The sequence below is a fragment of the Bufo bufo genome, chromosome 5 (assembly GCF_905171765.1).
Source record: "Bufo bufo chromosome 5, aBufBuf1.1, whole genome shotgun sequence".
NCBI classification, from domain to species: Eukaryota; Metazoa; Chordata; class Amphibia; order Anura; family Bufonidae; genus Bufo; species Bufo bufo.
Window position 1 is genome coordinate 131059684 of NC_053393.1, and position 26433 is coordinate 131086116.

The 26433-nt window shown below is 46.9% G+C and overlaps 1 protein-coding gene across 1 annotated transcript in view; it reads right to left on the bottom strand.

Moving 5' to 3' along the window:
- The window catches only part of RP1 (RP1 axonemal microtubule associated), a 595469-nt gene that overhangs the window by 215167 nt on the left and 353869 nt on the right, over positions 1 to 26433 (bottom strand). Inside the window, exons 32-33 of the mRNA XM_040433131.1 lie at positions 6367 to 6533; positions 1041 to 1260 (exon numbers count right to left, since the gene is read on the bottom strand). Coding sequence (XP_040289065.1) covers positions 1041 to 1260; positions 6367 to 6533 — 387 coding nt within the window. The remainder of the gene's footprint in view (positions 1 to 1040; positions 1261 to 6366; positions 6534 to 26433) is intronic.

Here is a 26433-nt window from a genome sequence, read left to right on the forward strand (position 1 = left end):
CTCACAATAGTCCTTAAAAGGACTTTTGGGTCTCTGAAAAGTTTTTGTACAGAAATAATATTCAATAACACTCCCTACACTGCCTGTCCCTTCCTATATAGCACCCAATGACGCGTTCCGGCCAGCCAATCACTGTAATGCCAGTACCCAACATGGCTACTGACATTACAGTCAGGGCAGTACTTACCTGCACGTTTATTGGCTGCTTAGCAGCCGCGAAACTGAAGCATTGCGCTCAAGCACATGTGTTACTCGGCCGAGTACCTCCATGTGCCAAGCATAGCGATGCTCTAGCCTAACTGGTATTCGGCCGAGCATGCTCGCTCAACGCTAATATCTATTGATCTATCTCATATGTATCTATCATATATCTACAGTGCTTTGAAAATGTATTCAAACCCCTTGAACTTTTTTCACGTTACACCCACAAATTATATTTGTATTGGGATTATATGTGATAGACCAACACAAAGTAACAAGTATGTGTGAAGTGACAATAAAATGAGACATGGTTTTCTAATTTTTTTTAATAAATAAAAATCAGGAAAGTGTGGCTTGTTATGAACGGATCTGGTTGTATTGTCTTTAACATTGCCAAGACGGATCCGTCATTAACTCCATTAAAAGTCAATGGTGGACGGATACGTTTTCTATTGTATCAGAGAAATCCATCCCCATTGACTTGCATTGTGGGTCATGACAGATCCGTCTTGCCTGCATCCGATGACGGAAAGCAAAGCGCAGTATGTTGCGGTTTAATCTCTAGTATGAGAACGCAACCAAACAGAAAGGAATGCGTTCTGTTGAGTTAAGTCTTGTCCCCATTGACAATGAATGGGGACAAAACTGAAGCGTTTTCTTCCGGTATTGAGCCCCTATGACGGATCTCAATACCAGAAAATATTAACGCTAGTGTGAAAGTAACCTTAGGAGCTTACATTCTGTTTATCATGTATTTTATGTGTTTATACATATATTTAATTTACATTTTGAGTATAATTCAGGTAATATTCAAACATTTAATGGAGTCTTATATTTACCAGGTATAAGTTCTTGTTGATTACTCAAGACCGGAAATTCTTTTATTACTTCTGCCTCTTCAGCATCCACAAAGAGCCAGCAGTCACTGTCAAATTGCATCTCTTGCCTGGTTTCTTGTTCTACCATATCAATACTTGTCAAATGCCATCCTGGCGCAGAAGGTACGTGATCACAGACAATGCGGATCTTATATATCTCTCCAATATCTTTGATCTTTACCTGTTTAATTTGCATAAAATGAGTTGAAACTGAGTAAAAAGAATTCAGGTTAAAACTGTAGAAATGCAGAACTATCAGGATTCTCAGAACACTACTGGTAATGCTTTATACACTACCAGTCAAGAATAGTCTTTAGGATGGGGTGCACAACAAAATACATATATATTTATTTTGTTTCTCTTTTGGTCCTTTGGTTCTCCTGCCTGATTCAAGCTGCATGTGAGAGTCACAGTGGGTGTCTGTTTACCTCACCCTTGGCTTGAACAACATATAGAATGTTGACCCGAATTAGTGTAGACCCTTCCAAGCCTGGTAGTCTCTTGCATCTTTGCCAGAAGCTGACAACAGTCTTGGATATGGAAATAAGACATGGGTTAGGAATTTACCCAGCCAAGATACTGTGCATGGTTGTGCTGGGAGGGTTGCCATACAGACCAGTCAAGTGCCAACTGGTCGACCTATCAGTGAGGCTTCCAGGCGAGTCAATCAGGTCCTGCCTCAGTGTCCAAGCCCAGAGCTAATCAAGGGACTTAAGTCTGGTACTCAATGATTGCAATTGCCTGTGATTTTGTTGCTCTGGTTCCTGCGCTATATGCTACTTATTATTTCTGCATCTGAACTTATGGTACTCTGAGCATGGCTTGTTTCTGGATTAACCCATTGTTTGCTGTTTTGGCACTGTGTTTCTCCTGGTTCCGACCTTGCTTCTCTACTACTCCACCCGGTCATTCTGGTAGGTCTGTTTCTAGCAAGCTCTACTTCCTAACTCTGCAGACATAATTCCATCTTGCCTTGTGTCGGGCTCTAGGGGCAGCCTTAGCTTTCTACCAAACGGAGTTGTTAAGAAAGACTGGTAGCAGTTTCTGAATTTGCTGAGTGTTCTGGATGGTGACTATAGTTTTTCTGACAACACATCACATCTCTGAGCCGTGTTGCTCCACAGCAGGGGTGAACTTGAAGAAAACAAGGTGGAGAGGTGGCTGTCCATACATACGGCTCTTTCCAGTGTAGTTAATGGGATCTGTGAATCAGTATTCTCCCATAAACTACAATGGAAAGAGCCATACACATGCACGGTACCCCAATCTCTAGAGAGCCACACAGGGGAGCAGGGTGCACCCAGAAGTGAAACTCTCACCTATCAGACTTTTATGCCATGTATAGTCTTTATGTCATAATTGTCTTGAACGTAAGGTTTATTTGGTCCTTGGGAGTGTTGCAATCTGATCAGAACAAGGTTCTTCACCTTTTCTCTATCAGCCCAGTACTGAGCTGGATGCAAACACCTTTCATGTTTACAGTGAGAGGTATATGAGAATTTAGCTCAGGAATAGTCTGCTGTGAAAAAAAGCTGCTTAAAGGATAACTGTCATATTTTCATTTAAAAAAAATCTATTTTAGCATATGTTGCTGCTGCAGTAGCATTATGCATAAAGCAATCTTTAATTTCTTCATTTACCACTATTTTCCTTGAGTTTTCCCCTTAGTTACGGCTGTTTTGAATCCTACATTATGAGGATCTTCTCAAGATGGCTCCTCTGCCAGTTCTCTGAGGCCAAAACTGCATCCCCTCAGGTCACATACAAACTTGCTGTAGCCAGCATCTTCCTACCAGCCAATCAGATTGGATTACTGAGAGACACGCCTCCTCACTCTGAAGCCTAATGCAGGCATGCAGTGTGAAGGACCGCCCCTCTGTCTTCCTAGCTGGAGACAGATGAGCCATAGCAACGGTCTTTTAAGGGAGCAGTGGAAAGGGACAGGGGATATTAATGAAAGCTGTTATTAAAAGGTAATTACATATCTTTTGGCAATCATTGACAGACTAACTCAGGTATACATGCCTAGCTCTACTAAGCTAGCAAATAAAAAAAATATGACAGTTACCCTTTAATGATTCAATAAAAACACATGATACCTGCAGCTAATTTATAGATTCTATCATATAAAACTATTCCTTTCAGCCAGACACATTTGAGACTTTATTAGACTAATACTGCTCTTATTACTATAATGTTACTGATATAATAGGCTCTGCTTTCTCCTGCAAGATACCAAACACACTAAGGAAACATTCAGTTAAACAATCTGTTGTATGGAACATGCCCACGTCAAGCAAAAGGATTAATGTAATGCAACTGGAGAACATTCGGAAACCAAAGGCAAGCACTATGCGGTAACTTATACTACAGCAAATCAATGTGTGTACGATCAATAGACACCATAATGCTATTAAAAGGCCAGTAACATATTATGTGAAACTATGGTATTTTGTACAGGGACTATTGAATGTTCATACATTTCGCGCCATCTAATTTTTCATTTTGATGCGTGTGCCAGCTTAGTTTATGGCTTTATGTTTTTAGAACAGTCACATAGATACTGACGAGTATACAGTATTTACAGTACAGTATAGTTCTTTTATGTACTGATAGTATACTAAGCAGGATTCCAGAATTATATGGGCACTTAAGTGACAGAATCAAAGTATGCTCTCTTATGCCTCAACTCCCCTCCAATATACTGTACACAAATAATGTCACCAACGGCACTAAGGGTATGTTCACATGTAGTGTTTCTTCTATAGTTTTCACACTTTTATTTTATGACAATGCAGGAATATATTTATACCCTTCCAGGTTTTGTCCAGGATTGTACAAGTGATGGTCCATCATCAGTATAGGCTATCAATGCCTGATGGGCGGAGGGTTTAACACCTCACACCCTCGCTAATCAGGTCCTGCTCCATAAGATGACGTCTGAACTGCACAGCTCCACAGAGCTGCAGTGCTGCTTCCATTCATTGCAATAGCCGGCTACTTCACTACATAATGGACGGAGCTGTGTAGTTCAAGTGCTGACTTCTGGTGTTGGATCTACTGCAGTACAGCTGATCAATTGGGAATGTCATACCCTTGCCAATCAGATATGGCCTATACTGAGGACCATGGACAACCCCTTTAGGGTACATTCACACGACCGCAAATGGGTCCGCATCCGTTCCGCAATTTTGCGGAACGGGTGCGGACCCATTTATTTTCTATAAGGACGGAATGGATGCGGACAACACACAGTGTGCTGTCCGCATCCACATTTGCGGAGTGCGGCCCCGATCTTCCGGTCCGCAGCTCCGCAAAAGATAGAACATGTCCTATTCTTGTCCGCAGCTTGCGAACAAGAATAGGCATTTCTATAGGGGTGCCGGGCGGGTGTGTTGCGGATCTGCAATTTGCGGGTCCGCAACACACCACGGTCGTGTGAATGCCGCCTTAAGGGGAGAGAGTCAGATAATCAGAAGAATTCCTTTTTTATTTTTAAAGGGAATCTGTCATCCCAATTTCTACTGGCTCTTGTTCCCCCACTGTCAGCCCCCAGAGCTGTGTTAAAATACATTGTACGGACTGTTGTGCATGCGCACATGAGTCCTCTCCATTATCTTAAAACAGAGCAGCAGTAAGAAAATAACAAATTGTGATGTATTACTAAAGATAGAGGATTTCCTGTAACTGGTTTCATTCCAACTACTTTGTTAATTTTGTGTCATCATAGCTATATGACATTATGTATTTCACAACATGAGTTGTTCTTAGGGTTTAATTAATATTTTTTATAACTTTTTATAGGAAAAATGCAGAAAAAAAAACAAAAATTTAATTCATCAACATAAATAAAGTATTAATTTTACTGTATATGTTGTAAAGGTTATATGTAGGGAAGAGCAAATCAACTTCGGATGGAACATCCGAAGTCGATTCGCATAAAACTTTGTTCTAATACTGTACGGAGCGAGCGCTCCGTACAGTATTAGAATGTTTTGGCTCAGATGAGTCGAAGGTATTACTTCATGAAGTCTTGCGTGACTTTGCGTAATAACTTCATAGATAAATTTTTACTGTAAAAAAACATTTTGCAAACTCGGGTTCGGTTCCAAGTGGTACCTTGGAACCGAACCCGATTTCGGGAAATGTTTTTTTACATTAAAAATGAATCTATGAAGTTATTACGCAAAGTCACACGAGACTTCGCGAAGTAATAACTTTGGCTCATCTGAGCCAATAGATTCTAATACTGTATGGAACGAGCGCTTGGACCGAAGTTTTATGTTTCATCCGAAGTCGATTAGCTCATTCCTAGTTATATGTAGTGATGAGCGAATCAAAGTCCACAAAGTGGACTTCAATCCAAATTTTGGAAGCGAATTGGTAAAATTCGGTAGCGAATTGATTTAACCTAAAATACTGTAAAAAATGAAAAAAATAACATTTACCTGATCCATTTTCTCGCGACAGGTCTGCTACCACCATCTTGCTTGGAGATCTTGGCCAAAATCCTGTGTGCAGTCATGTATGATGACGTCATCTCAGGCTGCGTGAGATTTCACTACAGACCTTCAAGCAAGATGGAGGTGGCCGGTCCATCGCAAGCAAATGGATCAGGTAACTATTATTTTCTTTTCTTTTTCTTTTTTTATATTACACTCTGTTCTTAATATCAGATGTCGAAATCATGTATGAACACGGCATTGAGGGGTGTAATCGCCGCTTCCTGTCATTGCACTCACTACTTACAAAGAAATGCTCTTCATGATGAAGTAATTCGTCACAAAGCAGATTTTTTTGTAAAATTCGACGAAGCAGCCGAATCAAATTTTTAAATACTTCGCTCATCACTAGTTATATGGATTCCAAAAAGTCTGACTAAATTGGATGCGATGGGCAACTACTCCATTTTTCCTTTGAACCCGTTTTGATACATTCCCCTCCACATTTTTTTCTCAAAGTACAAAAAGACTCATTAGCATAAAGTGACATTTGCTGTAAGTCAATATAGTCATGCATGTATACCTTGGGTCCACTGAAGGGCCACAATCGTTTGGCTCTCTGATCTTTATGTACTTATTTATTTTTATTTATTTATTTATTGCACTTATATAGCGCTGACATATTCCGCAGAACTTTAGACATTGGCACCACACTGTCCCCAATGGGGCTCACAATCTGAGTTCCCCATCAATATGTCTTTGGAGTGAGGGAGGAAACTGGAGAACTCAGAGGAAACCCACGCAAACACCAGCAGAACATACAAACTCCATGCAGATGTACTTACCAAAAACTCATCTTTAGAGCCAGGAAAGAAATACCGTCTGTCAGAATTTTGCAGTAGGAAAATGTCATTTGTTTTCCCATGTGATCCATAAATAATTACATTAACTTTCATCTCATCGCTCAGTAAGGAATCATTTGCTGTGGTTATTTGTATATTCCAAAGTTTTCCTGGAACCAAAAGAATTGGATGTGATACATTAAAAATACTATATAGTAGTAATGTCAATAATGCTAATTTTACAATAGGTTTTCTAGGATTACAAAAATATGGCTAAAAAGCAGCGCCATATCTGTCCACAGGTTATGTCTGGTACTGCAGCTCCATTGAAGTGAATAGGGCTGAGTTTCAATGCCAAATACAACTCATTTTGGTTTTTGGAAATGTTGCAAAAAAATGTGTATATTGTTACTAATAATGTGAATGGATCACACCAAGATAAACTTAGGCTAGGTGCTTACCACATTTGTGACCTGGATAACACAAAAAGGTTGCAAAATGATGGCAATTCATCAGATTCTATTTAAAGAGCAAGTGAACTATTTTGCCTGTTTTTTTTATCAGACTAATCTTAATTCAGATATAGCAGCGACACTCGTACAAGCATCAATTTTATGCTTTACAAAACGTCTCATGCGTATGAGACTTTTTTTTGGCCTGGAGCTCTGTATCAGCGCAGCCTGTGTAGTCTGTTCAGTTCCTGCTGCCCGTACCATTAATCCTGGCATGGGAGGCGTGAACTGAACAGGCCTCACCCAGGCTGCACTGATAGAGCACTCTGGATCACCTCACCACCGGAGCCCAGCACTGATGGAAGCTGGGTTCCTGCTGTAATGGCCAGGATCGGAGATAACTCCAATGTCAGACGCTTAACTCTCTAGTCGCCACAATCTATAGCAACCACAGCATCTACGCAGTCGGGGGACTACAACTGAGCCCTCAAATGCAATCATGGTGTGCTGATGTGTTGCCATACCAGTTGGGAGTCTAACATGACTGTCTGGCCATTAGTCTGAGCCACAGGCTCCGCCATTTAATAGACAACTTGTCATCAGGGCATTATAAAAGTAATACATTTTAATCAATGATCAGTCCCATGTACCCCAACAAATGGTACCAATGAAAGAAAACAAACCCAGAAAACAAATCCTCAAACAGCTACATCAGTGCAAAAATGAATAAGTTCTGACTCTTGCAATAAGGCTACATAAAGAGACGTGCTATTACTGTGCAAAAGTAGTGAAAAACACATAAAACTATACATATTTGATATCACCATAATCATATTGACCCATAGAATAACAGTAACACGCTAGTTATGCCTTACAGTGAAAGTCATAATTCTAAAGGGCAATAAACAATGGCAGAACTGCTTTGTTTCTCATTACCACTCCAAAACAATCCACTAAAAATACATATTAACCCTTGAAAAAAAAAACCTCATACAAACCTCAACATAAAAATAAAAAAGTTATGGTGAGAAAAAAAAGCATCTTACATTGTACTCCTCTTTGGCTGAAAATATTCCTCAAAAATACTAAGATAAGCATTTTTACTCTGCCCTGTATCCTCAGGACGGTGATACAGTAACTGAGTAACCACAGGTTGGTCTCTCTAGTGATCTGACTGAGAATAATAATAATCTTATTTATATAGTGCCACCATATTCAGCAATGCTTTACAATTCAGCGGGTTCAATACATAGAGTAACTTCAAAAAAATGATATCCTGAAAACTAGAGATGAGCGAATTTCTAAAAATTGGATTTGGCCTGGGTTAAAAAACGGCCATTTCCTGGCTGCAGAGAACCTTTATAGTGGTGTAGAACACTGTGCCTTGCATTAACACACATAGGGAGTCTGCTGTGGTAGTGAAACAATACTGAGAGTCAGTATGACATGCAGATGATCTTAGAATCACTGCACACCACTAATATGGGCAGTTTCGGGGCCAAAACTGACCAAATAATTCAAGTGTGAACTCAGCTTTACAGGTTAGTGTCAAGAAGAAGCGCACTCCTTTTACACCATCAGCAGCTGATTCCACATAGATGTCTACAAAACCTGTTCTTTTAAATGATTATACAAGTAGAGCCCCCTCCCCGACAGAGTGGGGAGGGTGTCAGCAGTAAGTTTGTGTTGACATCACAGATTATTTTACCCTTCCTCTCATCCATCAGAACAATAACCCCCAAAAAACGGGAGTGGATCTAAAACAGAGATGACACGTGAATGGAATATTTGCATGTCTTCTGTGTTTTGTACCCACTCCTGCTTTTGGCTACCAAATCATAAGGAAATTCTAATGCAAAATAGGGACCATGTCATGCAGGCCTTGTTACATAGACAGGATCCGTTGTGCATCTCATTTTTCCTTCCTTCTGACAGATCAGAAGAAGGTTGAAAGACAGAAACATGCAATGCGACAAACTGCAATATAGAGTACAAAATTGCATAATAATAACAAGTGCTACACTATAAGTGCGAGATACTTGGCAAATCGTTTTGTACAAAATTATTTGAGCCCGTCTGCCGAGCGTCAAGGCGATCTCTGTTAGACGGGTTCCTATGCTAAATTCTACCTGTTAGGCGCCATAACGGCTACCATACACTTCAGGGAGTGAGGTTCCACATACCTACGATAATTTTACCTGTTAGGTGCCATGACAGCTACCATACACTTCAGGGAGTGTAGGTTACACAGCAGGTCCACTCCACGACATCACCGGCGCCAAATGGCTACCAAGGACTGCAGTGAGAGTCCACAAACTATCCCACTCCTGGTGCCATGGCTTCAGTGAGTGAAGGGGAGCAGGCCTGACTATGTACTAACACTAATTAAAATCAGCCAATAGGGCAGACAGGGTGGTTAGGAGTGCATGACTGAGGAGGCAGCCACACCTCCAGTACAAACTGCAAAGAAAAACCTAAAAAGGGGGTCAGTCAGCACATACCAAACCGCAGAAGCACATTGCTAAGGCAGGGAACAACATTGAAAGACAGAAACATGCAATGCGACAATAAACTGCAATATAGAGTACAAAATTGCATAATAATAACAAGTGCTACACTATAAGTGCGAGATACTTGGCAAATCGTTTTGTACAAAATTATTTGAGCCCGTCTGCCGAGCGTCAAGGCGATCTCTGTTAGACGGGTTCCTACGCTAAATTCTACCTGTTAGGCGCCATAGCGGCTACCATACACTTCAGGGAGTGAGGTTCCACATACCTACGATAATTTTACCTGTTAGGTGCCATGACAGGTAAAATTATCGTAGGTATGTGGAACCTCACTCCCTGAAGTGTATGGTAGCCGTTATGGCGCCTAACAGGTAGAATTTAGCGTAGGAACCCGTCTAACAGAGATCGCCTTGACGCTCGGCAGACGGGCTCAAATAATTTTGTACAAAACGATTTGCCAAGTATCTCGCACTTATAGTGTAGCACTTGTTATTATTATGCAATTTTGTACTCTATATTGCAGTTTATTGTCGCATTGCATGTTTCTGTCTTTCAATGTTGTTCCCTGCCTTAGCAATGTGCTTCTGCGGTTTGGTATGTGCTGACTGACCCCCTTTTTATTTGTTTATTTTTTTTTTCAGATCAGAAGAAGGGTCAAATAAATGATGATGTCAGCCAGGCTGAAAGGCAAAATAGTGTCCTAGTAATGAAGTGGGGAGGGTGGGAACAGCATGACATAGTGGTGAGGTGGAAGCTGCATGAAGAGACCACAGAGTGGTCCAATAACAGTGTGGAGGTGGCAGCAGCAGCAGCATCCGGAGGAGGCCAAAGGGTGGCATGATGACAGTGTGGAGGTAGCAGCAGCATCAGGAGGCCACAGAGTGGCACAATGACAGAATGTGGAGGGGGCGGCAGCAGCATAAGGAGGAGGCCACGGGATGGCACAATGAGAGTGTGGAGGTGGCAGCAGCATCAGGAGGAGGCCACAGGGTGGCACAATGTCAGAGTGTGGAGGTGGCAGCAGCAGCAGCACCAGAAGGAGGCCACAGGGTGGCACAATGACAGTGTGGAGGTGGTGGCAGCACCAGGAGGCCACAGAGTGGCACAATGACTGAGTGTGGAGGTGGCAGCATCAGCATGAGGAGGAGGCCACAGGGTGGCACAATTACAGTGTAGAGGTGGAAGCAGCAACATAAGGAAACCACAGAGTGGCACAATGACAGAGTGTGGAGGTGGTGGCAGCAGCATCAGGAGGAGGCCACAGGGTGGCACAATGACAGTGTGGAGGTGGCAGTAGCAGCATCAGGAGGCCTCAAAGTGGCAAGGTGACATTGTGTTGAGGTAGCACAACGTGACATAGTGTGGATGTGGCAGCAGCATCAGGAGACCACAGAGTGGCAAGGTGACAGAGTGTGGAGGTGGCAGCAGCATCTGGAGACCACAGAGTGACCCGGTGACAGAGTGGGGAGGAGGGTGGCAATACCAGTACCACCTGAAGATGGTGGGTGAAAGAAGGAGAACTTGGCATTAGATGTGTGGCATCAGGTGGGTGGCAGCATCAGAATAGTAGCTGAGGCAGGTAGCCAAAATAAACCGGTCTCTTTTGTCAAAGTGTTAGTGTGGCACCATGGATGATCTAGTCTGATGCATCAGGCATTGGTGGGTGGAAATCCTGGCTGATCCCTACCTGATTCATCTTGACAAAGGTCAGTCTCTCCACAATTTGGGTGGACAGGCGAGTTTTTCTTGGGGTAACCATGGCCGCCGCACTAAACACACACTCTGATGCCATACTACTGGCTAGGCAGGACAGCTTCTCCAGGGCAAACTCTGCCAGTTGCGGCCAAAAATCCAGTTTGGCTGCCCAGTAGTCCAGCAGATCTTTAATGTAGGGTGGCATGGTGCTGTCCAAGTATGCCACCACCTGCTGGTTCAGGTCCTGCTCCAGGTCTAGTTGCTGCTGCTGGTGAGAAGTTTCTTCACTAGGCAGGTGAAGAAAGCTGCTCATTAGCGACTCTAGACTCAAGTTGCTGATGATGATGCTGGAACTGCTCCTACCAGCCCACACTGCCACATTAGCCATGGCAGAGGAACGTGAGCGTGGAGGGCCCCCCGGTCAGACCTGTGAGAGGATGGACAATGGCGCACATAGGCAGCGGCCAACTGACTACATAGGATGTCTCTATAGTTGGTAAATTTGTCCTCCCTCTCAGCGAGTGTAAAAAAAGCCCCCATTTTGGACCAGTAGCGAGGATCCAACAAGGTGGAGAGCCAGAAGTCATCCCTCTGCCGAATGGTGACAATTCAGCTGTCACTACGCAATCAAGTGAGCATGCATCGGGCCATTTGTGCAAGTGACTTGGAGGGACTCCCTGCCTCCATCTCCACTGCATACTGCCATGGTGTGTCTGGGTCCTCTACCTCATCTTCCTCATCACCCTGTAGCTCCTCTGGCTGCTCCTGCTCCTCATCTCCTGTCACCTGTGTAGAAAAACCACCCATTTTGCTACACATTGCTTGTGCTCCAATGTCCTCCTCCTCCTCCAGTTCTGCCCCCACATGGCTCATGTGGCTGTGAGATCTAGGCGCCATGTCTCCAGTCCCCTGACCAGCCAGAATTACCAGCATCTGTTCCAGGACATGAAGCAGTGGAATGACGTTGTTCATCCCGGCGACTGACAAATAACATGGCCTCCTAAAAGGGCCTGAGCAAGCGGCAGGTGTCACGCATGAGCTGCCACTGGCTGACATCGAAGTTACACAGGGGAGTACTCCTGTTCGCTTGGATCATCAAGAAATCATTTGTGGCCTTTCTCTGTTCGTATAGGCGGTCCAACATATGGAGGGTGGAATTTCAATGGGTGGAAACGTCGCAAATCAGCCTATGTTGGGGGATGCTGTTCTGCCGCTGCAGCTCAAGGAGAGTGTGCTTTGCGGTGTACTAGTGGCTGCATGCAAGGTTTCCTGGCCATTTTTAGGATGTCTTGGAGATGGGTGGAAGACTTCAGAAACCACTTGACAACCAGATTGAACATGTGTGCCATGCAGGGCGCATTGCTCAGCCCTCCTTGACGCAGTGCTGACACCATGTTCTTCCCATTGTTGGTCACCATGGTTCCTGTGGCGAAACCAACCTCGCCACTGGGTTTTGGAGAGGCCTGTTTATCAGCCTCTTGCCTCAGGATTATGGCCCATACTAACTTTTAAACCCCTGAACCTATTCAAGTGAATTTTGGATAGGTTTGTCCCCAAGTTATACTGTTTAAATTGATGTAAGTTATATGTATGGCCAATGTAAACTCACAAAGTTGTAACAATTTATAATAAGTGTAACTTGTCAGCTTGGGAGGAATATGCTGGGTGTGTTTCTATTGTGCCATTGTCCCATTGTGTGTTTAAATGGTGATGTCTGTCCTGTTATATCCACATGTGTATTGGTGATTTCTCTTTGTCTTGAGAGATAATTGGATTACGCCTCGGGTGTCTCCAGGGCAGAGAGGAGGAAACCATGATGCATTGTGGGGATGTATTGTCTCTGTGTATCCTACAGTGCTGCATATCTGTCCTATGTCACAGTCTTCATTCTGGTCCCCTAGGGGCGTGTACACCAGATGGGCTTGGTTGTTTTATACCTCCCTGTCGGCGGACCTGTATTTGCAAACAACTGTAATAAAAACCAGGCTGGGTGTGCCAGCACCTCAGACCACTGCTTGACCCTCAACACGGAGCCTTGTCTCGTTATTGGGGGGATCCGCTGTATGCTGTTAGAGACTGATTGCCAGGAGTGTAAGCTGATTCCTGTTCGTCTGCTAGCAGCTATTCGTGAGGTTCCAGTTTGGAGTGCTATTTTGTATCCAGTTCGGGACATTGGTGTTCTGCAGTAGCTGGGCCTGTCTCTCAGAAAAGGGGCATATCGCCTAAACGGATTTTAACCCCTTGTCTGCTGATACGGTCCGTTACAGTTCCGATTTTGAATTGTCGCAGAGAAAGCCAGGATTCGATTTCTTGATGAAGGACACGGAACAGTTTCTCCCCTCTGTGACTCCGTCTGCGCAAGCAAACGAGGTGCAAAACAGAGTGACACCGCCTTGCACTGCCAATCAACAAGCGTCATACTACTTGGCCCAAGAGGCCATCACAGCCATGCCTACTATTGGCATGGCTGTGATTGGCCAGTGCAGCATGTGACCCAGCCTCTATTTAAGGTGGAGTCACGTAGCGCCGCACGTCACTCTGCTATGATCAGTGTAGGGAGAGGTTGCAGCTGCGACGTTAGGGCGAGATTAGGCAGATTAACTCCTCCAAAAGACTTCATTCTGTGATCGATCTGCAGCTGTGGATCATTGAAGTGCTATTATTGACTTTCTCGCTTTTTTGAGGCTGCCCAGAGCGTTTTTAGATCACTTTTTTTCTGGGGTGATCGGCGGCCATTTTGTGACTTGTGGTGCGCAAGCACAAGCTATCACCAAGTGTATTTAACCATCAATAGTGTGGTTATTATGTGCTATATCCTACATCAGCTGCAGGCTGAGCCTGTGTCACCGAAGTGCATTTAACCATCAACAGTCTGATTATTTTTTGGCCATAAACTACATCTGGTGCAGGCTGAGCCTGTGTCACCCAAGTGCATTTAACCATCAACAGTCTGATTATTTTTTGGCCATATACTACATCAGCTGCAGGCTGAGCCTGTGTCACCCAAGTGCATTTAACCATCAACAGTCTGATTATTTTTTGGCCATAAACTACATCTGGTGCAGGCTGAGCCTGTGTCACCCAAGTGCATTTAACCATCAACAGTGTGGTTATTTTTTGGCCATATATTACATCAGGGGCAAGTTGAGCCTGTCACCCAGCGCCTAAAAAATAGACCTGACATTTCTATTCAACCAAATCTGTACTGTTTTAGCTGGTCAAGTTATTTGTAGTGACCGTAAAAGCACACTTTTTTTTCTGGGTTGAAAAACTATTCCCAAATTTGCCATTCTCAAAATAACTAGTTTCTGGTATTTGAGGCCTACTTGAAATCTATCCCAAAAAGGATATCTTACATTGAAGGTGCTGATAGTGTCATTCAGAAAAACCTAAGACACACGCTACCGTGCAGATAGAAGTCTGATTCTGTGATTAAACCTATACCTGTCACACAGCGCAAAAAAAACAGGCCTCACATCTCTATTTAACCAAATCTGTACTGTTTTAGCTGGTCAAGTTATTTAAAGTGACCGTAAAAGCACACTTTTTTTTCTGGGTTGAAAAACCATTCCCAAATTTGCCATTCTCAAAATAACTAGTTTCTGGTATTTGAGGCCTACTTGAAATCTATCCCAAAAAGAATATCTTACATTGAAGGTACTGATAGTGTCATTCAGAAAAACCTAAGACACACGCTAGCGTGCTGATAGAAGTCTGATTCTGTGATTAAACCTATACCTGTCACACAGCGCAAAAAAAAAACAGGTCTCACATCTCTATTCAATCAAATCTGCACTGTTTTAGCTGGTCAAGTTATTTGTAGTGACCGTAAAAGCACACTTTTTGTTCTGGGTTGAAAAACCATTCCCAAATTTGCCATTCTCAAAATAACTAGTTTCTGGTATTTGAGGCCTACTTGAAATCTATCCCAAAAAGGATATCTTACATTGAAGGTACTGATAGTGTCATTCAGAAAAACCTAAGACACACGCTACCGTGCAGATAAAAGTCTGATTCTGTGATTAAACCTATACCTGTCACACAGCGCAAAAAAAAACAGGCCTCACATCTCTATTTAACCAAATCTGTACTGTTTTAGCTGGTCAAGTTATTTGTAGTGACCGTAAAAGCACACTTTTTTTTCTGGGTTGAAAAACTATTCCCAAATTTGCCATTCTCAAAATAACTAGTTTCTGGTATTTGAGGCCAACTTGAAATCTATCCCAAAAAGAATATCTTACATTGAAGGTACTGATAGTGTCATTCAGAAAAACCTAAGACACACGCTAGCGTGCTGATAGAAGTCTGATTCTGTGATTAAACCTATACCTGTCACACAGCGCAAAAAAAAACAGGCCTCACATCTCTATTTAACCAAATCTGTACTGTTTTAGCTGGTCAAGTTATTTGTAGTGACCGTAAAAGCACACTTTTTTTTCTGGGTTGAAAAACCATTCCCAAATTTGCCATTCTCAAAATAACTAGTTTCTGGTATTTGAGGCCTACTTGAAATCTATCCCAAAAAGGATATCTTACATTGAAGGTACTGATAGTGTCATTCAGAAAAACCTAAGACACACGCTACCGTGCAGATAGAAGTCTGATTCTGTGATTAAACCTATACCTGTCACACAGCGCAAAAAAAAACAGGCCTCACATCTCTATTTAACCAAATCTGTACTGTTTTAGCTGGTCAAGTTATTTGTAGTGACCGTTAAAGCACACTTTTTGTTCTGGGTTGAAAAACCATTCCCAAATTTGCCATTCTCAAAATAACTAGTTTCTGGTATTTGAGGCCTACTTGAAATCTATCCCAAAAAGGATATCTTACATTGAAGGTACTGATAGTGTCATTCAGAAAAACCTAAGACACACGCTAGCGTGCTGATAGAAGTCTGATTCTGTGATTAAACCTATACCTGTCACACAGCGCAAAAAAAAACAGGCCTCACATCTCTATTTAACCAAATCTGTACTGTTTTAGCTGGTCAAGTTATTTGTAGTGACCGTAAAAGCACACTTTTTTTTCTGGGTTGAAAAACCATTCCCAAATTTGCCATTCTCAAAATAACTAGTTTCTGGTATTTGAGGCCTACTTGAAATCTATCCCAAAAAGAATATCTTACATTGAAGGTACTGATAGTGTCATTCAGAAAAACCTAAGACACACGCTACCGTGCAGATAGAAGTCTGATTCTGTGATTAAACCTATACCTGTCACACAGCGCAAAAAAACACAGGCCTCACATCTCTATTCAATGGTCTGCCGGGTGTTCACTCCAAGGTCATGGAAGTCACGCCTGCGGCCACCCCGTTCTCCGAGGGATATGTCCTGAAATCCAGCTGAAAGCTGCAGAACATCAGTCGGCGGTCTCTCCACTACTGGCGGGCCTCTCTAGTGCCCTCTTCCCACAAGCAAAGGCTCGGCTGGTGGCTGCTGGGGTCTTTCAATGCGTCTAGGTTCTTGAGCCTCTTGCTCCTCTCCAGGCTGTCCTTGGCTGGGCTGCCCCCTGGCACGTGCTCTTCCGCGGGCTCTGGCTCGTCCAGTCATCTTCTATTCCTGAGAGGATATAAACCGCTAATAAGGTCAATCTGCCGCCTAGCAGCTCCGCCGTAGCACAATCACCTCAGAACTCGCACACTGGTGACTTTAGGTATCTTCACTGGTCACTTTGAGCAGAATGATGACATCCGAGTCACGGCACCAAATGTAACCCTCTTTTCCTTGCACCATCTGCGACACCTCCAGCTTTCACACTCATTCGGTCACCAGCTCCTCCAGGCATAAACTCTAAGTGGACTCTAAGGGACGACACTCAGGTCTTCTGTGGTTTAAAGCTTTATTGAGGTGGAGTGCACTTGGCTGGAGCCTGTAATACAACAGGGAAACACTGCCACTATGTGGTATACAGCCAGGTCACCAGCCCACCTCCTTCACAGTAAATGTCTGCACTCTAAATATATTATAAAACAGTGATCGTATAGTGGATTTTACATTGAACAAGTATATGAAGATAACAGCAACATACCTGTAATACAACAGGGAAACACTGCCACTATGTGGTATACAGCCAGGTCACCAGCCCACCTATATCATAACAGGCAGTCATTATATTACATTCCCACATACATGTTACAGGATATAACAAAGCATACAGAAAAATGAACAAGAGAAAATCATTTACAAAGATATTGCAGCAGGGTGACCTGGAATACAGCATGTCTTGCAGCCATTTTAGGAAGAACACATGGCTCTCTAACTGTACATCATCTACTCAGCCTAGCATGTGCTGCAGGGTTTAAAGGCTGCTAAAAAACATACAGTCACAGTGGGCAAAATCAGAACACCCGCCGCCAAGAGACTCCGCCTGCTACTGACCGCCGCCATCTGGGACCGAGCACCCCAAAGGCAGCTTCAAGGAGTTCCCTGGCATGGCACTTCTTCAAACAATGTGCTGACGACAAGACCCGAGTGGTTTGCACGCTGTGCCATCAGAGCCTGAAGCGAGGCATTAACGTTCTGAACCTTATCACAACCTGCATGACCAGGCACCTGCATGCAAAGCATGAACTGCAGTGGAGTAAACACCTTAAAAACAAGGAAGTCACTCAGGCTCCCCCTGCTGCCTATTCTGCTGCTGCCGCCTCGGCCTCTTCTGCTGCTGCCGCCGCCTCGGCCTCTTCTGCTGCTGCTGCCGCCGCCTCAGCCTCTTCCTCTGCCTCTGGAGGAACGTTGGCACCTGCCGCCCAGCAAACATGGGATGTACCACCAACACCACCACCTGCGTCACCAAGCATCTCAACCATGTCACACGGCAGCGTTCAGCTCTCCATCTCACAAACATTTGAGAGAAAGCGTAAATTCCCACCTAGCCACCCTCGATCCCTGGCCCTGAATGCCAGCATTTCTAAACTACTGGCCTATGAAATGCTGTCATTTAGGCTGGTGGACACACACAGCTTCAAACAGCTCATGTCGCTTGCTGTCCCACAGTATGTTGTTCCCAGCCGGCACTACTTCTCCAAGAGAGCCGTGCCTTCCCTGCACAACCAAGTGTCCGATAAAATCAAGTGTGCACTGCGCAACGCCATCTGTGGCAAGGTCCACCTAACCACAGATACGTGGACCAGTAAGCACGGCCAGGGACGCTATATCTCCCTAACTGCACACTGGGTAAATGTAGTGGCGGCTGGGCCCCAGGCGGAGAGCTGTTTGGCGCACATCCTTCCGCCGCCAAGGATCGCAGGGCAACATTCTTTGCCTCCTGTCTCCTCCTCCTCCTACTCAGCTTCCTCCTCCTCTTCTTCCACCTCCACCTGCTCATCCAGTCAGCCACACACCTTCACCACCAACTTCAGCACAGCACGGGGTAAACGTCAGCAGGCCTTTCTGAAACTCATATGTTTGGGGGACAGGCCCCACACCGCACAGGAGTTGTGGCGGGGTATAGAGCAACAGACCGACGAGTGGTTGCTGCCGGTGAGCCTCAAGCCTGGCCTGGTGGTGTGCGATAATGGGCGAAATCTCGTTGCAGCTCTGGGACTAGCCGGTTTGACGCACAACCCTTGCCTGGCGCATGTGCTGAATTTGGTGGTGCAGAAGTTCATTCGCAACTACCCCGACATGTCAGAGCTGCTGCATAAAGTGCGTGCCGTCTGTTCGCGCTTCCGGCGTTCACACCCTGCCGCCGCTCGCCTGTCTGCGCTACAGCGTAACTTCGGCCTTCCCGCTCACCGCCACATATGCGACGTACCCACCAGGTGGAACTCCACCTTGCATATGCTGGACAGACTGTGCGAGCAGCAGCAGGCCATAGTGGAGTTTCAGCTGCAGCACGCACGGGTCAGTCGCACTGCGGATCAGACACACTTCACCACCAATGACTGGGCCTCCATGCGAGACCTGTGTGCCCTGTTGCTCTGTTTCGAGTACTCCACCAACATGGCCAGTGGCGATGACGCCGTTATCAGCGTTACAATACCACTTCTATGTCTCCTTGAGAAAACACTTAGGGCGATGATGGAAGAGGAGGTGGCCCAGGAGGAAGAGGAGGAAGAGGGGTCATTTTTAGCACTTTCAGGCCAGTCTCTTCGAAGTGACTCAGAGGGAGGTTTTTTGCAACACCAGAGGCCAGGTACAAATGTGGCCAGACAGGGCCCACTACTGGAGGACGAGGAGGACGAGGATGAGGAGGAGGTGGAGGAGGATGAGGATGAAGCATGTTCACAGCGGGGTGGCACCCAAAGCAGGTCGGGCCCATCACTGGTGCGTGGCTGGGGGGAAACACAGGACGATGACGATACGCCTCCCACAGAGGACAGCTTGTGCTTACCTCTGGGCAGCCTGGCACACATGAGCGACTACATGCTGCAGTGCCTGCGCAACGACAGCAGAGTTGCCCACATTTTAATGTGTGCGGACTACTGGGTTGCCACCCTGCTGGATCCCCGGTACAAAGACAATGTGCCCACCTTACTTCCCACACTGGAGCATGATAGGAAGATGTGCGACTACAAGGGCACGTTGGTAGACGCGCTACTGAGAGCATTTCCAAATGTCACAGGGGAACCAGTGGAAGCCCAAGGCGAAGGCAGAGGAGGAGCAAGAGGTCGCCAACGCAGCTGTGTCACGGCCAGCTCCTCTGAGGGCAGGGTTAGCATGGCAGAGATGTGGAAAAGTTTTGTCACCACGCCACAGCTAACTGCACCACCAACTGATACGGAACGTGTTAGCAGGAGGCAACATTTCACTAACATGGTGGAACAGTACCTGTGCACACCCCTCCACGTACTGACTGATGGTTCGGCCCCATTCAACTTCTGGGTCTCCAAATTGTCCACGTGGCCAGAGCTAGCCTTTTATGCCTTGGAGGTGCTGGCCTGCCCGGCGGCCAGCGTTTTGTCTGAACGTGTATTCAGCACGGCAGGGGGCGTCATTACAGACAAACGCAGCCGCCTGTCTACAGCCAATGTGGACAAGCTGACGTTCATAAAAATGAACGAGGCATGGATCCCACAGGACCTGTCCATCCCTTGTGCAGATTAGATATTAACTACCTCCCCTTAACAATATATTATTCTACTCCAGGGCACTTCCTCATTCAATACTATTTTTAATTTCATTTTACCATTATATTGCGGGGCAACCCAAAGTTGAATGAACCTCTCCTCTGTCTGGGTGCCGGGGCCTAAATGTGTGACAGTGGCCTGTTCCAGTGGTGGGTGACGTGAAGCCTGATTCTCTGCTATGACATGAAGACAGATTCTGCGCTGACATAAGGCCAGATTCTCTGTTACGGGACCTCTCTCCTCTGCCTGGGTGCCTGGGCCTAAATGTTTGACAGTGGCCTGTTCCAGTGGTGGGTGACGTGAAGCCTGATTCTCTGCTATGACATGAAGACAGATTCTGCGCTGACATAAGGCCAGATTCTCTGTTACGGGACCGCTCTCCTCTGTCTGGGTGCCGGGGCCTAAATGTGTGACAGTGGCCTGTTCCAGTGGTGGGTGACGTGAAGCCTGATTCTCTGCTATGACATGAATACAGATTCTGCGCTGACATAAGGTCAGATTCTCTGTTACGGGACCTCTCTCCTCTGCCTGGGTGCCGGGGCCTAAATGTGTGACAGTGGCCTGTTCCAGTGGTGGGTGACGTGAAGCCTGATTCTCTGCTATGACATGAATACAGATTCTGCGCTGACATAAGGCCAGATTCTCTGTTACGGGACCGCTCTCCTCTGTCTGGGTGCCGGGGCCTAAATGTGTGACAGTGGCCTGTTCCAGTGGTGGGTGACGTGAAGCCTGATTCTCTGCTATGACATGAAGACAGATTCTGCGCTGACATAAGGCCAGATTCTCTGTTACGGGACCTCTCTCCTCTGCCTGGGTGCCTGGGCCTAAATGTGTGACAGTGGCCTGTTCCAGTGGTGGGTGACATGAAGCCTGATTCTCTGCTATAACATGAAGACAGATTCTGCGCTGACATAAGGCCAGATTCTCTGTTACGGGACCTCTCTCCTCTGCCTGGGTGCCTGGGCCTAAATGTTTGACAGTGGCCTGTTCCAGTGGTGGGTGACGTGAAGCCTGATTCTCTGCTATGACATGAAGACAGATTCTGCGCTGACATAAGGCCAGATTCTCTGTTGCGGGACCTCTCTCCTCTGCCTGGGTGCCTGGGCCTAAATGTGTGACAGTGGCCTGTTCCAGTGGTGGGTGACATGAAGCCTGATTCTCTGCTATAACATGAAGACAGATTCTGCGCTGACATAAGGCCAGATTCTCTGTTACGGGACCGCTCTCCTCTGTCTGGGTGCCGGGGCCTAAATGTGTGACAGTGGCCTGTTCCAGTGGTGGGTGACGTGAAGCCTGATTCTCTGCTATGACATGAATACAGATTCTGCGCTGACATAAGGCCAGATTCTCTGTTACGGGACCTCTCTCCTCTGCCTGGGTGCCTGGGCCTAAATGTGTGACAGTGGCCTGTTCCAGTGGTGGGTGACCTGAAGCCTGATTCTCTGCTATGACATGAAGACAGATTCTGCGCTGACATAAGGCCAGATTCTCTGTTACAGGACCGCTCTCCTCTGTCTGGGTGCCGGGGCCTAAATGTGTGACAGTGGCCTGTTCCAGTGGTGGGTGACGTGAAGCCTGATTCTCTGCTATGACATGAAGACAGATTCTGCGCTGACATAAGGCCAGATTCTCTGTTACGGGACCTCTCTCCTCTGCCTGGGTGCCTGGGCCTAAATGTGTGACAGTGGCCTGTTCCAGTGGTGGGTGACATGAAGCCTGATTCTCTGCTATAACATGAAGACAGATTCTGCGCTGACATAAGGCCAGATTCTCTGTTACGGGACCGCTCTCCTCTGTCTGGGTGCCGGGGCCTAAATGTGTGACAGTGGCCTGTTCCAGTGGTGGGTGACGTGAAGCCTGATTCTCTGCTATGACATGAATACAGATTCTGCGCTGACATAAGGCCAGATTCTCTGTTACGGGACCTCTCTCCTCTGCCTGGGTGCCTGGGCCTAAATGTGTGACAGTGGCCTGTTCTAGTGGTGGGTGACCTGAAGCCTGATTCTCTGCTATGACATGAAGACAGATTCTGCGCTGACATAAGGCCAGATTCTCTGTTACAGGACCGCTCTCCTCTGTCTGGGTGCCGGGGCCTAAATGTGTGACAGTGGCCTGTTCCAGTGGTGGGTGACGTGAAGCCTGATTCTCTGCTATGACATGAAGACAGATTCTGCGCTGACATAAGGCCAGATTCTCTGTTACGGGACCTCTCTCCTCTGCCTGGGTGCCTGGGCCTAAATGTGTGACAGTGGCCTGTTCCAGTGGTGGGTGACGTGAAGCCTGATTCTCTGCTATGACATGAAGACAGATTCTGCGCTGACATAAGGCCAGATTCTCTGTTACGGGACCTCTCTCCTCTGCCTGGGTGCCTGGACCTAAATGTTTGACAGTGGCCTGTTCCAGTGGTGGGTGACGTGAAGCCTGATTCTCTGCTATGACATGAATACAGATTCTGCGCTGACATAAGGCCAGATTCTCTGTTACGGGACCTCTCTCCTCTGCCTGGGTGCCGGGGCCTAAATGTGTGACAGTGGCCTGTTCCAGTGGTGGGTGACGTGAAGCCTGATTCTCTGCTATGACATGAATACAGATTCTGCGCTGACATAAGGCCAGATTCTCTGTTACGGGACCGCTCTCCTCTGTCTGGGTGCCGGGGCCTAAATGTGTGACAGTGGCCTGTTCCAGTGGTGGGTGACGTGAAGCCTGATTCTCTGCTATGACATGAAGACAGATTCTGCGCTGACATAAGGCCAGATTCTCTGTTGCGGGACCTCTCTCCTCTGCCTGGGTGCCTGGGCCTAAATGTGTGACAGTGGCCTGTTCCAGTGGTGGGTGACATGAAGCCTGATTCTCTGCTATAACATGAAGACAGATTCTGCGCTGACATAAGGCCAGATTCTCTGTTACGGGACCTCTCTCCTCTGCCTGGGTGCCTGGGCCTAAATGTTTGACAGTGGCCTGTTCCAGTGGTGGGTGACGTGAAGCCTGATTCTCTGCTATGACATGAAGACAGATTCTGCGCTGACATAAGGCCAGATTCTCTGTTACGGGACCTCTCTCCTCTGCCTGGGTGCCTGGGCCTAAATGTGTGACAGTGGCCTGTTCCAGTGGTGGGTGACATGAAGCCTGATTCTCTGCTATAACATGAAGACAGATTCTGCGCTGACATAAGGCCAGATTCTCTGTTACGGGACCGCTCTCCTCTGTCTGGGTGCCGGGGCCTAAATGTGTGACAGTGGCCTGTTCCAGTGGTGGGTGACGTGAAGCCTGATTCTCTGCTATGACATGAATACAGATTCTGCGCTGACATAAGGCCCGATTCTCTGTTACGGGACCTCTCTCCTCTGCCTGGGTGCCTGGGCCTAAATGTGTGACAGTGGCCTGTTCCAGTGGTGGGTGACCTGAAGCCTGATTCTCTGCTATGACATGAAGACAGATTCTGCGCTGACATAAGGCTAGATTCTCTGTTACAGGACCGCTCTCCTCTGTCTGGGTGCCGGGGCCTAAATGTGTGACAGTGGCCTGTTCCAGTGGTGGGTGACGTGAAGCCTGATTCTCTGCTATGACATGAAGACAGATTCTGCGCTGACATAAGGCCAGATTCTCTGTTACGGGACCTCTCTCCTCTGCCTGGGTGCCTGGGCCTAAATGTGTGACAGTGGCCTGTTCCAGTGGTGGGTGACATGAAGCCTGATTCTCTGCTATAACATGAAGACAGATTCTGCGCTGACATAAGGCCAGATTCTCTGTTACGGGACCGCTCTCCTCTGTCTGGGTGCCGGGGCCTAAATGTGTGACAGTGGCCTGTTCCAGTGGTGGGTGACGTGAAGCCTGATTCTCTGCTATGACATGAATACAGATTCTGCGCTGACATAAGGCCAGATTCTCTGTTACGGGACCTCTCTCCTCTGCCTGGGTGCCTGGGCCTAAATGTGTGACAGTGGCCTGTTCTAGTGGTGGGTGACCTGAAGCCTGATTCTCTGCTATGACATGAAGACAGATTCTGCGCTGACATAAGGCCAGATTCTCTGTTACAGGACCGCTCTCCTCTGTCTGGGTGCCGGGGCCTAAATGTGTGACAGTGGCCTGTTCCAGTGGTGGGTGACGTGAAGCCTGATTCTCTGCTATGACATGAATACAGATTCTGCGCTGACATAAGGCCAGATTCTCTGTTACGGGACCGCTCTCCTCTGTCTGGGTGCCGGGGCCTAAATGTGTGACAGTGGCCTGTTCCAGTGGTGGGTGACGTGAAGCCTGATTCTCTGCTATGACATGAAGACAGATTCTGCGCTGACATAAGGCCAGATTCTCTGTTACGGGACCTCTCTCCTCTGCCTGGGTGCCTGGGCCTAAATGTGTGACAGTGGCCTGTTCCAGTGGTGGGTGACATGAAGCCTGATTCTCTGCTATAACATGAAGACAGATTCTGCGCTGACATAAGGCCAGATTCTCTGTTACGGGACCTCTCTCCTCTGCCTGGGTGCCTGGGCCTAAATGTTTGACAGTGGCCTGTTCCAGTGGTGGGTGACGTGAAGCCTGATTCTCTGCTATGACATGAAGACAGATTCTGCGCTGACATAAGGCCAGATTCTCTGTTACGGGCCCTCTCTCCTCTGCCTGGGTGCCTGGGCCTAAATGTGTGACAGTGGCCTGTTCCAGTGGTGGGTGACATGAAGCCTGATTCTCTGCTATAACATGAAGACAGATTCTGCGCTGACATAAGGCCAGATTCTCTGTTACGGGACCGCTCTCCTCTGTCTGGGTGCCGGGGCCTAAATGTGTGACAGTGGCCTGTTCCAGTGGTGGGTGACGTGAAGCCTGATTCTCTGCTATGACATGAATACAGATTCTGCGCTGACATAAGGCCAGATTCTCTGTTACGGGACCTCTCTCCTCTGCCTGGGTGCCTGGGCCTAAATGTGTGACAGTGGCCTGTTCCCGTGGTGGGTGACCTGAAGCCTGATTCTCTGCTATGACATGAAGACAGATTCTGCGCTGACATAAGGCCAGATTCTCTGTTACAGGACCGCTCTCCTCTGTCTGGGTGCCGGGGCCTAAATGTGTGACAGTGGCCTGTTCCAGTGGTGGGTGACGTGAAGCCTGATTCTCTGCTATGACATGAAGACAGATTCTGCGCTGACATAAGGCCAGATTCTCTGTTACGGGACCTCTCTCCTCTGCCTGGGTGCCTGGGCCTAAATGTGTGACAGTGGCCTGTTCCAGTGGTGGGTGACATGAAGCCTGATTCTCTGCTATAACATGAAGACAGATTCTGCGCTGACATAAGGCCAGATTCTCTGTTACGGGACCGCTCTCCTCTGTCTGGGTGCCGGGGCCTAAATGTGTGACAGTGGCCTGTTCCAGTGGTGGGTGACGTGAAGCCTGATTCTCTGCTATGACATGAATACAGATTCTGCGCTGACATAAGGCCAGATTCTCTGTTACGGGACCTCTCTCCTCTGCCTGGGTGCCTGGGCCTAAATGTGTGACAGTGGCCTGTTCTAGTGGTGGGTGACCTGAAGCCTGATTCTCTGCTATGACATGAAGACAGATTCTGCGCTGACATAAGGCCAGATTCTCTGTTACAGGACCGCTCTCCTCTGTCTGGGTGCCGGGGCCTAAATGTGTGACAGTGGCCTGTTCCAGTGGTGGGTGACGTGAAGCCTGATTCTCTGCTATGACATGAAGACAGATTCTGCGCTGACATAAGGCCAGATTCTCTGTTACGGGACCTCTCTCCTCTGCCTGGGTGCCTGGGCCTAAATGTGTGACAGTGGCCTGTTCCAGTGGTGGGTGACGTGAAGCCTGATTCTCTGCTATGACATGAAGACAGATTCTGCGCTGACATAAGGCCAGATTCTCTGTTACGGGACCTCTCTCCTCTGCCTGGGTGCCTGGACCTAAATGTTTGACAGTGGCCTGTTCCAGTGGTGGGTGACGTGAAGCCTGATTCTCTGCTATGACATGAATACAGATTCTGCGCTGACATAAGGCCAGATTCTCTGTTACGGGACCTCTCTCCTCTGCCTGGGTGCCTGGGCCTAAATGTGTGACAGTGGCCTGTTCCAGTGGTGGGTGACGTGAAGTCTGATTCTCTGCTATGACATGAAGACAGATTATGCGCTGACATAAGGCCAGATTCTCTGTTACGGGACCTCTCTCCTCTGCCTGGGTGCCTGGGCCTAAATGTGTGACAGTGGCCTGTTCCAGTGGTGGGTGACGTGAAGCCTGATTCTCTGCTATGACATGAATACAGATTCTGCGCTGACATAAGGCCAGATTCTCTGTTACGGGACCGTTCTCCTCTGTCTGGGTGCCGGGGCCTAAATGTGTGACAGTGGCCT